Genomic DNA, 18,049 nt, shown 5'->3' with positions numbered 1-18,049 from the left:
TGAAAAACAAACTGAGGGTTCTAGAGGGGAGGGGGGTGGGGGGATGGTTTAGCCTGGTGATGGGTATTAAAGAGGGCACGTTCTGCGTGGAGCACTGGGTATTATGCACAAACAATGAATCATGGAACACTACATCAAACACTAATGATGTGGGCGCCTGGGTGGCTCAGATGGGTAAGCGTCTGCCTTCGGCTCAGGTCATGATCACAGGGTCCTGGGATCGAGTCCCGCATCGGGCTCCCTGCTCCTTGGGAGCCTGCTTCTCCCTCTGCCTCTCTCTCTCTCTCTCTCTGTCTCTCATGAATAAATAAATAAAAAGTTTAAAAAAAAAACTAATGATGTAATGTATGGTGATTAACATAACAAAAATTTAAAGAGAAAAAGGTAACTCCCCCCTAATATTCTAGAACCCTCACCCTTTTCTTTTTTCCTTTTTTCTCTTTTTGCAACAGTAGTCATAATCACATAATTTACTACCTTATGTATTACATCATTGCCTGTCTATTCTCATTAAAATGCAACTACATAAGAAAAAAAAAAACAACCCATGCTGCAGATAGTTCTATTTATCTGGTCAATGGGCAAAAAGCAAGCACTTTAGGTCTTTAGCTCCAATCTTTTTTGTTCATTTCTTATTGCTGGAATTTCATCTTCATTTCTTCGTGTTGGATGATTAAACTAGATGATGGTAGAGATGGTAAGCAGGCATTTGCTCAGCCTCAGGAGCGGATGAATTCTCAGCTGATGGATCTGCTGCTTTTGTCTCTTTGCCATCTTGTGGTTTAGGGTTTTCTGAGTGTCTGCATCGGTAATTGAAGTTGCAGTGGTACCAATGGTGGGTGGCTGCTGTCCTTGGGTCTCATCTCCTTGATTTTCCTTATCTTCTGCATTGCCATCCTCTCTAGGCTGTCTTTGTCGAGGAGGATCCCTGCAGAATCATGGTCTATAACCCCGATACCTATTCTGTCTCACTGGTCTACCTTGTTCTCCTGCACCCTGGTTGTCAGCACTTTCCATCACTTCTCCCTGCACAGGAGGGTTGGAATATTGTGGTCGATGCCCATAGGGTCTCTGCATGTAGTAAGGTGGGAAGCGCCGCCCGCGGGAGCGCCAGTGCTGTTGGGCCTGGCCTTCAGGAGCCTTTTCCTATCCTCGTTCTTTTCCCCACTCTCACTATTCTGGTAATTCTGCTGGGAATTGCGTGCAGGACCTCTGCCACGTGGATAGCATCTGTAATGGTTCCAGTCTGCTGCATATTTACTGCCTTGCACTGGAACTCCACCAGGGCCTGTCACATTTGCTGGCTCGGCACCCTTTGCTCCTTCAACATCATCAAACTCCACAGTCTCTCCATCTTCCTGGGGCAGGTACTTCCTGGGGTTACTCTTTTTTTAAATATTTTATTTATTTATTTATTTGACAGAGTGGGGGAGAGAGAGAGAGAACAAGTAGGCAGAGAGGCAGGCAGAGGGAGGAGAAGCAGGCTCCCCGATGAGCAGAGAACTTGACGTGGGACTCGATCCCAGGACCCTGGGACCATGACCTGAGCCCAAGGCAGATGCTCAACCAACTGAGCCCTCCAGGCGCCCTGGGGTTATTGTTTATGGCAGTCTGGTGTACAAATACATCTTCCTGGGTGGCATTCCTGTTAATGAAACCTTATATGTTTCTTACATTGAACCATTTTACTGTTCCTGAAACCTTCACTGAAATCACCACCTTGTCCCTGACGGCGGGCGCCGCGGATGTGAGGCCGCCCGGGGCCGCCGCTCCCTACGCTGCCGGTGGGGCCGGGATCGGTGTAGGCAGCGCTGAGGGCCGAGGCGTTGGGCAGCTGCTGGGTCTCGGCCTTGTGCTGCTCATGGTTGCAGTGATGGTGACTGCGGCTGGCCCCGCAGCTGCGGCTCAGCCGGGGCGTGACCGCAACTAGGCCAGCGGCGGCGGTGGAGCTGCAGGGCTCTCTGGGGTCCGCTCTCAGCTCTCGATCGAACTCGACTTCTTAGACTTCTTAGTTGGCAGCCATTGCCTCAGGGGACACCTCTGTGCTGCCATATCCCCATGCTTCTCCTGGTTACTGGCCCCCCTCTAAGCTGATCAGTCACGGTATATCTGCCCACTACTGTGGCCCTCAAGACTGATGGGCAGATGAACCTCATCGTCAATCAGCTCTCTCGCTGGGATTTTTCTCGCTGGTGCTGGCAGGAAAAGTGCTTTCCCCTCAGACTTCCAGGGTATAAGGATGGATGCTTGGAGCTGCTATGGCCATTTCCCCTCACCCTCATGGAGAAAGCCCATCTGTTCTTGACTAATATCATGAGAATGTTATTCTATCAAAATACATATTTTTCTGTAAAATGAAATAGTCTACTCCTGTTTTCCACAAAAAAAGGAAATCTAGGATTTAAAAAAAACGTGTTTTCAGGGCGCCTGGGTGGCTCAGTTGGTTAAGCGACTGCCTTCGGCTCAGGTCATGATCCTGGAGTCCCGGGATCGAGTCCCACATCGGGCTCCTTGCTCAGCAGGGAGTCTGCTTCTCCCTCTGACCCTCTTCCCTCTCGTGCTCTCTCTCTCTTTCTCTCTCTCTCAAATAAATCAATCTTTAAAAAAAATGTGGCTTCAGATTTTCAATACTGATTTTGTTATCAAATTCTGGTAATTTTTGTTGCTGTGTTGTAGGTCCTAAGATTACCTGCAGGTTTGATGATTAGCTAGGAGGATTCACAGGACTCAGCATTTAATTGTACTCACAGCTATGATTTATAATAGCAAAAGAACACGAAGCAAATCGGCAAAGGGAAAAGGCATATAGGGTAAAGCCCAGAGGAAACCAGGTTCAAGCTTCCCCCTCCCAATGGAGTCACACAGAACGAGCTTAATTCCTCCAGGATTAATCATAGCATGTGAGAAATGTCTACCAGGGAAGTTCATTAGAGACTCAGTGCCCAGAGTTTTTACTGGGGAATGGTCACATATGTATGCATCCTCTGCCTAGTACATACCAAGTTTCCAGATTCCCAGAAGGAAAGCAGGTATTCAGTATAAACCATATTGTTTGCTCTAATAGTTTAGGCAGAGTGAAGCACTCTAATCGTTTAACTGAAGTTTTCTATAAGTGTAGGAAATTGATTACCACACAGGTTCCCAGATTCCACCCACAGGCCAATGTTTTAAGCAGGTCTTTCTAAAGATAGCAGTCTTGGACCTATTCTTTTCTACAATTTCCCATTTAAGATATAGGATATCCTTTTATTTAAAAAATGGTGTATGCAAATAAGGTAGAACTGTGTGCATAGGTATCTTCTCATTGGATTCCTTTTCTCTCCTTTTGTTTACCTTTTTTGTCTTCTCCCTAAGTTGTACAAATGTAAAAGTTAATTTGGTACAGATCCCTGCTTGAGGTTAAACTGTGTATTACAGAAGATATATTGAAGGAGCTGAGAGGCAATACATAGATAACCAATACACCATATATTGGGATAATCATATGCCTTTTCTTTAATCTGTTAATATGGTGAACTATAGAAATAGATTCTCTGATGTCGAACCATCCTTGTATTCCTGAATTAAAGCCAACTAGGTCATGAACATTTTGGAATTTAAATGCTGCTAAACTCCATTTCCTAATATTTTATTTGGATTTTTAAATCCATGTTTATAATGAGATTGGTCTCTAATTTTCTTGCCCTATCTTTGTTTGGTATTGGTATCACAAGGTAAGTTAGGTAGCTGTCTTTTTCCATTTTCTAAAATATTTTGATTGAGAAAAGATTATTGATCCTTAAGGGTCTGGTAAAATGTGCCTATGAAACAATGTGGAACTTGTGTTTTTGGAAAGACTATGTTTGTTCTTACTGGTTTTATTAAGAGTAATTTCAAAGAAATATAAAAATAGAGAACACAGCTCAAAAATCCCCAATACCTCTCAGCTAGATATAACAATTATCAAGATTTTGCCACATTTGTTTCACTTCACTAAAAAACTAAGAACATTTTCTTGCATAACCAAAATTTCATTATCTTTATCTTCATTAGATATCTAACAAAATTAAGTATATTTCCTTGATTTCACCTAATATTTAGACCATTATCAAATTTCCCATCTGGTTATGGCAAAATGTCCTTCGCAGTTGTTTGGAAGGAGATTGGGGATTACTAATTCAATTTCTTCAATGGTTGCTAGTTTATTCAGGCCTTCCATTTCTTTGAGTCAATTTTGGTAATTTCTATTTTCTAAAAAATTATGTTTCATCTAAATTTCCCCACTACCATTCCTGATTAGTTTTGCCAGAGCCCTATCCATTGAAGTGCCGACTGCTGGTATAATCCCACTCTAAATCATTACCTGAAAATTCCTACTACTAAGGTTCTCCAAATTAAGCCTGAGTTTGTAAACTGCTTGGATATTAATTTTCTACTACTCTTGATGATGAGGGAGGAGGTATCAATGCTTTTGGTGGATGTTAGCTCTAGGCCTGCCTTGTCCCAGTAGTTTCTTCACCTTAACCACAGACCAAATAGCATACCTTATCCTCAAATCATCTGAAATACAATTTCAACTCACAGGACAGAATAAAAGAATTTTGAGCAAGGAGGGAACTTAGACGGTATTTTGTCCTGCTTATTTTGCAGACAAAGAAACTGAATTCCAGGATCAAAGTGATTTGCCCCACATCATATAATCAGTGGCAGGAAAGAAACTTTAGGGGAGTGTCAAGATAAGAACGAATTTCAGGAGATTTAAAGTATTTTAAATACTCCCCAAATTAAGCATTTCATTCCAGAGCCCTAAAGCCAACTTACACTGAAGCCAGCTGCCCAAAGCACAGTAATTACAAATCACTTCCCTGGGCAATGCTCCCCTTCTTTTCCTTTCACAAGTCTTTGTATGAAAGTTAGCTTTACCAACCCATTTCATTTCTGAATAGGCATGCACATTTCATCTTTTCCAAACCTATAAATGGTTAGCTATAACAGTGTAAGCAAAATCAGACCCAGGACCACTAGCTTCTCAATTTAGCCTAGGTTACAAATGTGAAACCCAGGAGATTGTGGCTCTGATAGAGATACTGTACTTTTAGAGAGGTAGAACTGGCAACCTCCAACAGGGATCGCACTTCCATGACAGTGCAGGTCCCTGCACTTCACAAGGTGGCACAGGTGCAAAAACAGTTTAGAAACTACCTAAGTGACCTTGATTTTTAAATTTACTATAAAGCTACAGTAATCAAAACAGTGTGCTACCTCACACTCATTAGGATGGCAATTATTAAAAAAAACAAGAACAACAGAAAATAACAGGTGTTGGTGAGGATGTTGAGAAACTGAAAGCCTTGTGCAATGCTGATGGAAATGTACAATAGTGCAGTCACTATGGAAAACAGAACGGCAGTTCCCCATAAAAACAGAATTAGCTTGGGGCACCTGGGTGCCTCAGTAAGCGCCTGCCTTTGGCTCAGGTCATGATCTCAGGGTCCTGGGATCACGCCCCAAGGTGGGCTCCCTGCTCAGCAGCGGACTCCACTTCTCCAACTCCCTCTCCCTCTGCCCCTGCTCCTGTGCGCTCTCTCTCTCTCTCATTCTCAAAAAAATAAAATCTTAAAAAAAAACCACCCAGAAATTTAAAATAGAATTAGCTTATGACCTAGCAATTCCACTTCTGGGTATATGCCCAAAGGAATTGAAAGCAGGATCTCAAAGAGATATTTGTACACTCATCTTCACAGCAGCATTATTCACAATAGCCAAATGATGGAAGCAACCCAAGTGTCCATCTGCTGATGAATGGATAAAGAAATTATGGTATATTCATACAATGGAGTATTATTTAGCCTTAAAAAAGGAAGGAAATCCTGCAATATGTGAGAACATCGATGAAACTTGAGAACATTATGCTAAGTGAAGCAAGTCAGTCACTGAAGGACACATATTGCATGATTCCATTTAATATGTGGTAACTAAAACAGTTGAACTTATAGAAGCAAAGAATAAAAGAGTGTTTGCCAGGGGATGGGAAAAGGGTGAAAGTAGTTGCTATCAATGGTTATAAAATTTCACCTATGTGACATGAATAAATCCTAGAAATCTGCTCTACAACATTGTGCCTATTGATAACAATACCATATTGTACACTTGAAAATCTGTTAAGGGGCGGGGCTGGGTGGCTCAGTGGGTTGAGTGTCCAACTCTTGATTTTGGCTAAGGTCAAGATCTTGGGGTTGTGGGATCCAGCCCCCAGCCCCCTGCAGGCTCCCCGCTCAGCGAGGAGTCTGCTTGTCCCTCTCTATCTACTCCTCCCCCCACTCACTTGCTCGCTCTCAAATAAATAAAATCTTTTAAAAAATCTGTTAAGAGGATAGATCTCACATTAAGTGTTCTTCCCACAATAAACTAAAAAAAAAAAAAAAAGTAGAGTGGTTGCCTGAGGCTGGGTAGAAAGAATGCAGAGTTACTGTTTAATGCATAGAGTTTCAGTTTTCCAAGATGAAAAATGTTCAGCGGCTATATGGTGGTGATGACTGCACAACAATGTGAAATGTACTTACTGCCTCTGAACTGTACACTTAAAAAGAGTTAAATGATAATTTTGATAATAAAATAATTAAAAAGTGTGTATTTTAGTTTTAAGAAAATAACTTAAAAACAAAAAACAAAACAGTGTAGCCCTAGCATAAAGATACACAGAACAGTTAACAAAATTTAGAGTTCAGAAACAGAACCACACAAAGCCAAGGTAATTCAACTGACAAAGGCAAGTTTTTTTTTTAACAAATGGCGGTGAAACTCCTCTGTTTCCACAGGGGGGAAAACCAAAAACCAAAACGAACCGCAACCTCTACCTGACACCACAATGAAAAATTCCAATATATCTTAGACTTACACGTAAAAGTTCTAGAGGAAAACACAGGAGAAAATCTTCCGGAGTTTGGGGTAAGCAGAGATTTCTTAGCACAGAAAAAGCACAAACCGTACGAGAAAACTGATCAAGTAACTTCACTAAAATTAAAAACTGCTTTGCACAAACCACCATCAAAATAATGAAACGACCCAGCTCAGGAGAAAATACTCGGAATTATATATAACAAAAGATTTGTATTTAGAACATACATATATCACCTGTTTAACAAAACATTTGTACTCGGAACTCCCGCATTCAATAATAAGACGAACACGAATAAAACATGGGCAAAGGTCTTCAACTGACTCTTCGCAAAAGATGAATGGCCATGAACAAAGACTATCCCTGCGACGCTGATGCCAAAGATGGAACGGACGCACACCTAAGGCCTTTGAAGTGAAACAGTCTAACAGGAGGAGAGTGTCGTAACTACGCCTTGAGAAAAGGAAAACAGGCCAAACGATCCGTCCGTTCACTAAATCTCGACTTCAGGTCTTGCAGCTTACTCGGAGGCGTAGACAACACGGAAGCATCGCGATGCCGGAAAACGCGCGGGCACTCACGGATCTTAAGGGAAGACGAGAGGAAACTGAGAGTGCAAGCGTGATCAGGGTTCCCAGATTGGGCGGACTGACTCTAAGGCGGGGGGGGGGGGGGGGGGGGGGGGGGGGGGCAAAAAAGACCAGCTCAGGTATAGGAGCGTCGGACACGCCCACGTGCGCGCGCACCCTTCGGTTAAACACCCCCTTCGAGCCTGTGCTCTCGCGGTATTTGTGCCGACTCTCGCGGGGTTTAGCGTGGCACAGGGAGGCCGGCCCGGGGGAGGGGGTGGTGGTCCGTTAGTGGCGTTGGGCTCCGGCCGCCGCCGCTGTGGCAGCATATTCTCCTCCGCTCACGGAGAGCTGCTCAGGCTGGAGGCCAACCAGGTAAAGAGCTCGCCCGCATGTGTTTGCGCGCTACTTGGGAGTCGGGAGGCCCGGGGCTGGAGGGAACCCCGGCTTGGCCTCCCGTGGTGTCGCGACAGGCCGGCGCGAGGCGACCGTGGCGCGGGCTCCGCCCCAGCCCCCTCCCTAGCTCCCGCCCTGACCGCTTTCCTCCCCCTTTCTCCTAGCTCTTGTCGCCGCCTCGGTCGCGATGGGGGCACAGGACCGGCCGCAGTGCCACTTCGACATCGAGATCAACCGGGAGCCGGGTGAGCGGGAGACTGGGTTCCTGCGGGGGCCTGGACAATCCTTGGGGAAGGGGAGGGGTCTACCCTCATCAACCCTCCCCCAAGCCTTTTTGGGAGCGGGCAGGCTCAGTCAGCGCTAGCTTTGCTCCTGAGCGAAAATCGCTGGGAGAGAGTGAACGGGATCCACCACTCCCATCCCACTCAGAGTCCGGGCCTCGCCCTCCGAAGCCCCTTGCGGGGACACTCACGCCTTGCACCCCCGGACTGAGTGTTCGTACCATCCCTGGCGCCGAGGAAAGGGGTGCAATCTGTCTCGGACTTTTTCTCTCTTAGTGTCTCTAAGGGGGCAAACTCTCCAATTCCTTTTTCTGGTATTTTTCTCTGCTGTGAGGTTTGGATTCGTATGTTCTGTATTTCCTAATTCTTGTATATCAGTAGGTTAACTCCCACTTCTATTTTTCCCTAAGTATCTTTACCCAGAATTTCTTGGTTCATGGGAAAATGACTTAGTGAAAATCTTGTGTGATAAAGAAAAGTATTCTGTACCAACAGAGACTTGCAGGACGCGTGCATTTGGTGTTAATGCTTCGTCTTTAGGGAATCCAGCCATTCGTTAGTATATATTACTGAAAATACTTCCTTCCAAAGGGTAGTTGTTTCATTCTAAGTAGCAGAGCCGGCCGGGTTCCGAACTGTTTTCTTAGCCTTTTTTTTTTTTTTTGTATCTGTGTCAGAAGTTTTAGTTGGAAACATATATGCAGTCTTTGTGCAGCATCTTGTTCAGCAGATTCTTATTGAGAGCCTGCTACTGTTCAAGACTCTGGGGATATAGCAATGAATAAAACAAAGGACTCTCTTCCTTGTAGTTGGTATTCTATTAGGGGAAGGCAGACCATAAACAAGGGAAAAAATACAGTGGCTTGTAGTAGGGGGTACTGTTTTAATATGTGGATCAGAAAAGGCTGTTTTGAGATGACAGTTAAGGCAGACATCTGAAGGAGATGAGGAGGTAAGCCATCGTGGGTATCTTTTGAGGAGCATTCCTGGCCAAGGAAGTTAGTATAAAGGCGCTGAAGAGGGAGTGTACTCTGGTGTTTGAAGAACTGCCAGAAGCCCAGGGTGGAGCAGAGGAGGGATGAGACTAGCAGGAAATGCTATAGACCATAGTAAGGACTTTTGACACCGTGAGATGAGATATTGAAGGGTTTTGAGCAAAGGAATGTTGTGATCTTAGAAATATTGTTGCATTCTCTGTTTTCTAATATTTTGAAACTTGATGGATCTTAATCCTTACTCTATAGTGAATCCATGCTTCAGATAACAGGCCTTATGTTTTTTTAAGAATTAAAAACGCAAATTGAACATAATAAAAAATTAAGCTATTTCCCACTGTCAAAAAAAAAAATAGCAGACTCATGAAAAGGAAAACAAAGGTTCTATAGCCATGTAAAGTACTCCTTTCCTAGTACATGTTCATATCCAAGATTTGCAAATAACCTTTGTTATGAAAAATCTCCAGAATATGTTTGTTAAATGTTGAACGAACTTCAGTCCCCAACATTCAAGGTAATTCATTATAATGCCATTCCAATAGAAGTGACTAGCACTTTTTAAAACACTGACTCATACAAGGAATGCTTATACTGTTCTGGGTTAAACCAGCTGATAATTGGCAATTTCATATGGTTCAATCTCATATATAATATTTCTAGAACTTTTCATTATATTATCTAAATAGTAGGTACTTAATTTTTACACAGCTTTTAAGGATCACTTCAACTCTTTGAAGTGAGGTACCCCGCTTCGTAGGATTTAACCATTAGTAAGTATGTCATTGAGTACTTAGCCAAGTGATAGTCTTGACTTGTATTGTTAATAATAAATGTAAATACAAAGTAGTATCAAAAGATCCTTTAGGAGTGGCCATAATGACCACATTAATGAGAGATCAAGAAATACTGACAAAAATTGAATTGAGTACAACACAGTATGTATTCATTTCTATTACTATCAATGGAAATTTCTTTGTTTTATACTAAGTTACCTAGGCTTTTGAATTACAAAATGTAAGTGTATTAGAAGAGGAAGAGTCTCTATATAGAGAGTTTTTCCTCTGTGAATCCAATAAAATGGTTCCTATTTGAAATAATTCCAGGACTGTACCTTAGGAATTTTTTTTCAGAAGGTTTTTAACTAAGATTTTCATTTCTTTAACAGTTGCAGAACTGTTCATGTTATTTCTTCTTGAGTGAGTTTATCTGTGGGATTTGTAGTGATAGCTCCTCTTTCATTCCTGATGTTGATAATCTGTGCCCTTTGTCTTTTTTCCTTGGTCTGTTTGGTTAGAGGTTTATCACTATCATATTTATTATCATTTCAAAAAACTGAATTTTGGTTTTGATTTTTTTCCCTATTTTCTTCCAGTTTTAGTGACGTATCTTTTCTGTTTGCTTTGACTTACTTTGCTCATTTTCTAGTTTCTTTAAGTGGAAATTTGGATTGTTGACTTGAGACCCTTCTTTTCCAACACAAGGATTTAATGCTATAAATTTCCTTCTATACGCAGGACCCCATCAATTTTGACATATTGCTTATTTTCTTTCAGTTCAAAATATTTTCTAATTTCCCTTGAGGCTTAGTCATTGGCTCATGAATTACTGAGAAGTGTTTTAATTTCTAAGTACTTGGATATTTTTCAGTTGTTTTTCTGTTAATGTTTTCTGCTTTAAATTCCATTTATGGTCAGAGAACATACCTTGTATCATCTCAGTTCTTCTAAATTTATTAGGAATAAATTAGGGTTTGATATGTTCTGTTTTAGTGAATTTCCCATGTGCACTTTAAAAGAATGTATATTCTGCTGTTTTTGTGTGGAGTGTTCTATAAATGTCAATTTGAGTCATTTGGCTAATAGTGTTGTTCAGTTCTTCTATATCCTGGCTGATTTTTTGTCTCCTTGTTCTCTTGTTTACCAATAGAGGAGTATAGAAGTCTCTTTTGATAATTGTGGATTTGTTTCTTCTTTCAGTTCTATTAGTTTTTGCTTCATTTACTTTGAGGCTCTTTTGTTAGGTGGATGCATACACATTTAAGATTGTTATGTCTTCCTAATGAATTGACCCTTTTATCATTATGTAATGACCCTTGTTATTTCTGGTAATTTTCCTTGCTTTGAAGCCTACTTTGTCTGATATGAATACTGCTACTTCATTTTTTTTGTTAGTGTTTATGTGGCATGTCATTTTCTATCCTTTTACTTTTAACTTATATTTGAAGTGGGTTTCTTGGGGCGTCCGGCTGGCTCAGTCAGTGTAGCATGAGGCTCTTGATCTTGGGATTGTGAGTTCAAGCCCCACATTGGGCATAGAGATTACTTGAAAATAAAATCTGGGGTGCCTGGGTGGCTCAGTCGGTTGAGTGTCCACTTGATTTCAGCTCTGGTCATGACCTCAGGATTGTGAAATCAAGCTCCATGTGGGGCTCTGCATTGGTGTGGAGCCTGCTTGGGATTCTCTCTCCCCCTCTCCTTCCGCCCCCCCCCTTCCCTCCCCCCCCCCCCGCCCAGAAAAACCTTAAATAAATAAAGTGGATTTCTTATAGACGGTAAATAGATGGATCTTGTTTTTTTACCCATTCTCGTTATCTGTCTTTTACTCAGTATACTTAGGCTATTTACACTTAATGCAATTATTGTTTGTTTGGATTTGTCTAATATTTGTTTTTGCTTTCTCTGTTTTCTTGCATTTTGGATTATTTGAATATTTTTTAGTATTTTAAATTTTTCTATTGATTTTTTTGATGATCTCTATAGTTTTTTTAGTGGTTACTCTCGAGATTACAGCATATATACTTGGCTTTTCACGGTGTACTTAGAATTAATATTTTACCACTTCACGTGAAATGGTGAAACCATCCCACTGTATAATATCCCTTTACAACCTTATGTTGTATTGGTCATATATATTACATCTACAAACATCGAAAGCCTTTGCTTTCAAACATCACACATACTAGCTTAAGAGGAGAAGAAAATACTCTTGTTATTTACTCATATGTTTACATTTCTGTTGCTGTTTATTCATTCCTGAAGTCTCAGGTTCCCTCTGGTATCATTTCCCTTCCACCTGAAGAATTTGCTTAAAGCATTTCTTTTAAAGCAGATCTTCTGGAAACAAATTCTCTTCATTGGGTTTTTGGTTTTTGGTTTTTTTTACCTGAGAATTTTACTTTGACTTTCTTCTGCTTCTGTTTTTTTTTTTTTTTTAAAGTAGGCTCCACGCCCAGCATGGAGCCCAGTGAGGGTCTTGAACTCACCACCCTGAGATCAAGACCTGAGCTGAGATCAAGAGTCAGATGCTTAACTGACTGAGCCACCCAGGCACCCCAACTTTGTGTTTATTCTTGAAAGATATTTTTACTAGTTATAGAATTCTGGGTTGACAATTACTTTCTTTTAGCACTTGAAAAATGTTCCACTGCCTTCTGGTCAATTTGATTTCTGATAAGAAATCTGTAGTCAAATTCTTGTTGCCCCATATGTAATGTGTTGTTCTCATCTGACTGCTTTTGAGATTTTTACTTTGTCTTTAGATTTCAGCAGTTTTATTGGGATGTGTCTGGGTGTGAATTTCTTTGGTTTATTCTCTTTGGGGTTTACTGGTCTTCTTGAATCTTTGTCTTTTGCCAGATTTAAGACATTTTCAGCTACTGTTTCTCCAAATATGTTTTCTGTACAGCACGCTTTTTCCTCACCATACAGGACTTTGATGACGCAAATATCAGATCTTTTGATGTTACCTCACAAGTCTAAGGCTTTGTTCAATTTTTTTTTCAGTCTTTTTTCCCTATTTTTCAGATTGGATAATTTCTATTAATTGGTCTTCAAGTTCACTAACTTTTTCCTCTGTCATCTTCATTGTATTGTTGAGCCCACCTAGTGAATTTTTGATTTTGACCATTTTTTGTTTTAAAATTTCTTTGTGGGGGCGCCTGGGGGCTCAGTCGTTAATCGTCTGCCTTTGGCTCAGGTCATGATCCCAGGATCCTGGGATTGAGTCCCGCATCAGGCTCCCTGCTCAGCGGGAAGCCTGCTTCTCCCTCTCCCACTCCCCCTGCTTGTGTTCCCTCTCTTGCTGTCACTCTCTCTGTCAAATAAATAAAATCTTTGAAAAATAATAAAATTTCTTTGTGGGGGGTGCCTGGGTGGCTCAGTTGGTTAAGCATCTGCCTTCGGCTTGGGTCATGATCCCAGGGTCCTGGGATTGAGCCCTGCACAGGTCCCACATCCCTCTCCCTCTGCCTCCTGCTCCCCCTGCTTGCACACGCACTCTCTCTCTCTCTCTCTCTATCTCTGTCAAATAAATAAAATTTAAAAAAAAATTTCCTTGTGGTTTTGCTTGAGATTTTGTTTTTCCATTCATTTTAAGAGTATTTGTACTTAATGTAGTATGGTTGTAATAGCTGCTTTAAAGTCTTTAAAGCACCTGGGTGGCTCAGTCAGTTAAGCATCTGCCTTAAACCCAGGTCATGATCCCGGAGTCCCGGGATCGAGCCCTCCATTGGGCTCCCTGCTCAGTGGGGAGTCTGCTTTTCCCTCTGTCCCTCACCACGCTGTTGTTCTCTCTCTCATGCTCTCTCTCAAATAAATAAATAAAACCTTGAAAGTCTTTGTCTTAACACATTTCCAGCATCTGTATTATCATAGAGTTGCTGTTTTTGTCTTTTCCCTTAAGGAATATGAGATTCTTGTGGTTCTTTAAAAGTTGATAAATGTTGAATTGTATCCTGGACATTTTGTATATTATGTTACATGACCCTGGGTCTAGTTTAAAATTCTGTGGAGAATGTTCACTGTTGTTGATGATGGTGACAATGATGTTGTAGCAGGCAGACAGCCTGGTTAGGTTCAGCCGGCAGCCACCTTCTGCTGTTTATAGAGTCAGATCCACACATGCATAATGCATGGATAAGCCCTGGAGTTCATACTCCATGTGATTGTTTTTTTGTGGGAGCTCCCTTTTCTTTGAGATTTCCCCAATATATTCCGGCCCTTAGGAACTCCCTTTTTTGTTCATCTTGCCAGAAAGCCAGGGTTTTAGTGTCCTTACTCTGCCATGTCCTTCTTATAACTGTGTCAGTCTCTGAAGCTAAGTGGCAAGAGAATTGAGAGTAAAAGAGCAGCAGGGATTCTTCCTATGCTCTTGGGAGCACAGTTGCTCTAGTCAGAAAGATTCTTTGCCTGCCTTGAAGTTTTATGTGCTTGCCTGGTCACCACTGTTCTTGCCACCATCCCTGTGGAATTGCCTAGGAGCTAGAATGGGAGAGAATGGAAAGAACAGAAAGAAAATGAGATTTCCCTCATTCACTGTCATCTGTAGGGGTCCCTAGAAATACAGCGCTTTCCTCAGAGCTCTTTCTGTACCCAGAGTGCAATTCTGGGTTTCAGATTGCTTTTGATTCTGAGCCATGAGATAAGGTGGGAAAACAAAATTCATTACGAATTCAGTGGGCTTTTTGTGTGTTACTTCCCCAGTCTGCCTGCTTCCATTTATTTTTCAGTCCTTAGATAATTGTTCCATGCTTTCTGTCCAAGGTTTCTTAGTTGCGTTCAGTGAAAAAGATAGGGTGAAGTATATTTACTCCATTTTGATTGAACCTAGAATTCCTTATAAATTTCTAAAGATGTTAGCTGGCAGAAATTAGCCAGTCATTTTTCATTGTCTTTACAAATAAGTTCGTGTTTTCTGAAGGCATTAGCTTTTTGTATGAAATGTGATACCCAGTTTGGAAGTACATATATATATGAAATCCTCATTGACAACTTCATTTTTCTAAGACTCACCCTTCTCTGGTTAAATGTTCTCTAGTGTTGTTAGAACCTCCCAGGGTGGGCATGAAATAGTAATCTTGTTTTTCCCTCTTTTGGTGCCTCAGAAGCTTGCTTTTTCCTTGCCTTATTCAGATCCTTGTACTAAGAAATTGGAGCCCAAGGAACCAGGTTTTAGATAATCGGCCAGTAAACTGATTTAAGCCGGGTTAGTCAAGAATGTCCATTAGAGGTTTTTTAAGTACATAGAGGGGAGTCACCAATAAGTTAGGTGAGGGCCATAGATTGCCTTTATCAGAACCTTGCTACCAGGGTACACCAAAAGTCACATTTTGCCATATATAGACATTAGTAAGCAAGTATGCCCACACATAAGAACCAGTTCTGTAAGCTTGATGAAGTCCCGGTTCTGTTTTTTTTTTCAGTGCTCCAAGCACTTTTTATGTGAAAGATTCCTGCTCTTGAAAATTGTCATGCAAATGTTTGTCAAGCACCAGAATACTCTAAACATGTGGCTAGACTGGGGCCTTTTTTGGTGGACCCAGCCTCAGGTTCTACTCTTGATGGGTGACCCTCCAGATTCATTTGTCCTGTTAATACAAGGGTATGGAGTATCTCCAAATATTTTTATTCTATCTGTATATCACTAATTCTGAACATCACTAATTTACCAGTAAAAACCCATTTCTAACATTTATGTTGCTAATTATAAAGCCCCTGGGTGATGAGCGATAAAGATAGCAGAAGTATTTTTAGTAGCCATCTCTGAGGTGTGGCCTTTGATTCTCACTTTTGGAGGGTTTTTCTTTCTGGTTAAGGTTTAATTTAAAAACTCATGATTCCTTTATATCAGTGTTTATGTAAGGTATTTCAAAGTAAATTATAGTTGTGATATACTACATTATAGTAGTAAAATGTTGTAGACCTTTTGTTTTCAAATTGCAAGATGGCTGGCTTTCATGAGCCCCCAGGGTGTCAAACACCCATTTGTTCACTCACATTCTGTCAGTCCGCAGTGGTTCCCCACAGGTTATAGGACGTGTGATGACACAATAGATGTAATGCAAGAGCAGTCAGGAGAATTGTCTTCTGCTACATGAGACATTAGTGAGATTTGCAAAAATGTAAAATGATGACACATTAAAACTTTTTGTTCAATTTTGAAAATATAAATTATTAAAAATATTTGTGTTAACATATAATGAGTTTATTTTATTGAAAATTGATTAATATTTCTTAAAGTTTCTCCATTTTTAATTTCTAATATAGTAAATATCAATAGATACAATCTATATAAAAAGTCTTTAAGGTCCTCAGTAATTGTTAAGAATATAGAGGGTGGGGCACCTGGGTGGCTCGGTCAGTTAAAGGACTGCCTTCGGCTCAGGTCAAGATCTCAGGGTCCTGGGATCGAGCCCCAGATCAGGCTCTCTGCTCATTGGGAAGTCTGCTTCTCCCTCTCCCTCTGCTCCCTCTGCTCCCGGTGCTTGTGCTCTCTCACTTGCTCTCTCTCTCTCTCTCTCTCAAATAAATAAATAAATAAAATCTTAAAAAAAAAAAGAATATAGAGGGGTTCTAAGACCAAAAAGTTTGAGAACTGCTGTTCTAGACGTATGCTTTCACAGAATGCAGGCATTGGGCTTTATCTACAGGTGTTTTGAATTTTTCATGTGGCTGTTATTTCACATTTAAAAGAAGTTGAAAAATAAAATTAGTAAAAATCACCCATCTGTCCTTTATAAATCACCCGTTTACATTTTATACCATTTGTTCTCGCTTTTTCTTTCTGCATGTGCAATTTTTTCTGAACAGTCTGAGGGTAAATTACCTACACCATGGCTCTTTACTCTTAAATACTTCAGTGTGTTTTTCTTAATGTATTTGTTAAGAATGGAGATACTTCTTACATAACCACAATGTAGTTATCAACTTTATAAATTTGCATTGATGTGATACTTTAATCTACCATCTCTGTATTCCTTCCATTTTTGTGATTGGGCCTAGCATTCTTTCTCTTCCAATACAAAATCTAGTCTAGCATCAGATAATTACATTTAGCTGCCATGTCACTCTATCCTCCATTTTTATACCTTTTTTTTTGCTTTTTATGACATTGACATTTTAGAGGAATACAGTGCCCTTCCTCCTTTTTTTTCCTTCTTTTTTTTAAGATTTTTATTTATTTGACAGAGCGAGAGCACAAGCAGAGGGAGCAGAAGGAGGGGGAGAAGCAGACTTCCCAAGGAGCAGGGAGCCTGATGCGGGGCTTGATCCCAGGACCCTGAGATTATGAACTGAGCCACCCAGGTGCCCCGAAGTTTGTTCTCAAAAGTGATAACCAGGGTATTTCTTTAGAGGAATGCTTGACTTTGGAAATTTTTTTTATGTGGGCCTCAGAGCAATATCATAAAACCCTAGCAATTCATCAAAATAGATAAAAATGGGTATGTAGTTGAAATTGGTGTTTTTACTTCATTGATCCAAGAAACTGAATTGAAAATGGAGTACTGCTTGTGGCTTTGGGCAAGCCACCTGACCTCTTTGTAGAATGGAAATACTGTCAGTTTTGTCTTAATGTGGCCTTAAGATAGCATGGCAAAATTTGCTTATATTCAAAATTTCCCTTTAAACATAAGACTCATCATACTTAAGATAGTTTCTACTTTGAGAGTGAGGCATGTGGGGATCTGATATGTACTGAGGAAACAGGAGAAATGTATTTGCCATCTCAATCTCACCCTGGTCCTGAGCTTGTGAATAGAGGGACTGGATGCAGTGGTCTGCACTATTTAGATGATTTCCTCCCTTTTTATATACTCAGAAATTAAATAGGAAGGACTCCAGTGTAGTAGTGCCGGTGTAGTAAGGTTGTTGGGAAGAATAATAAAATAATACAACCAGCTATCTTACAGATTGTGTTTTTGAAACATGAATTTATTGTGATGGCATGGATTAATTAAGGAGCATGGTTTTAATTAGGCAGACTGCCATTTGTGTTATAATAATCAGATACAAGGGAGGGAGCTAGTGTGTAGGAAGCAAGGGCAATTAAGCAGCACTGCTCTTCTAAGTTATTCTTGTCTGTCCTGACTAATCTGAAAAACAGTAAGAAGGACTATGCTAGTGACAGTGCTGGGGAAGGGGGACAGAGTGAGGT

The 18,049-nt window shown here is 40.9% G+C and overlaps 1 protein-coding gene and 1 pseudogene across 3 annotated transcripts in view; one reads left to right on the top strand and one right to left on the bottom strand.

The window, feature by feature from the left end:
* Positions 1–60: 60 nt before the first annotated feature.
* On the bottom strand, positions 61–7,775 carry LOC112832752 (uncharacterized; annotated as a pseudogene).
* NKTR (natural killer cell triggering receptor) overlaps positions 7,679–18,049 on the top strand; it is a 53,670-nt gene continuing 43,299 nt past the window's right edge. For all 3 annotated transcript variants that reach the window (XM_025883522.2, XM_025883511.2, XM_073901302.1), the window contains exons 1-2: positions 7,679–7,821; positions 8,007–8,087. In XM_025883522.2, coding sequence (XP_025739307.1) covers positions 8,030–8,087 — 58 coding nt within the window. In that variant the 5' untranslated portion in view covers positions 7,679–7,821; positions 8,007–8,029. The remainder of the gene's footprint in view (positions 7,822–8,006; positions 8,088–18,049) is intronic.

The sequence above is a fragment of the Callorhinus ursinus genome, unplaced genomic scaffold (assembly GCF_003265705.2).
Source record: "Callorhinus ursinus isolate GAN/ISIS: 27379988/994484 unplaced genomic scaffold, GSC_fseal_2.0 scaffold1, whole genome shotgun sequence".
Classification (NCBI taxonomy): domain Eukaryota; kingdom Metazoa; phylum Chordata; class Mammalia; order Carnivora; family Otariidae; genus Callorhinus; species Callorhinus ursinus.
Note: the sequence above shows the minus strand (reverse complement) of the source record. Positions and strands in the feature narration are given on the sequence as shown.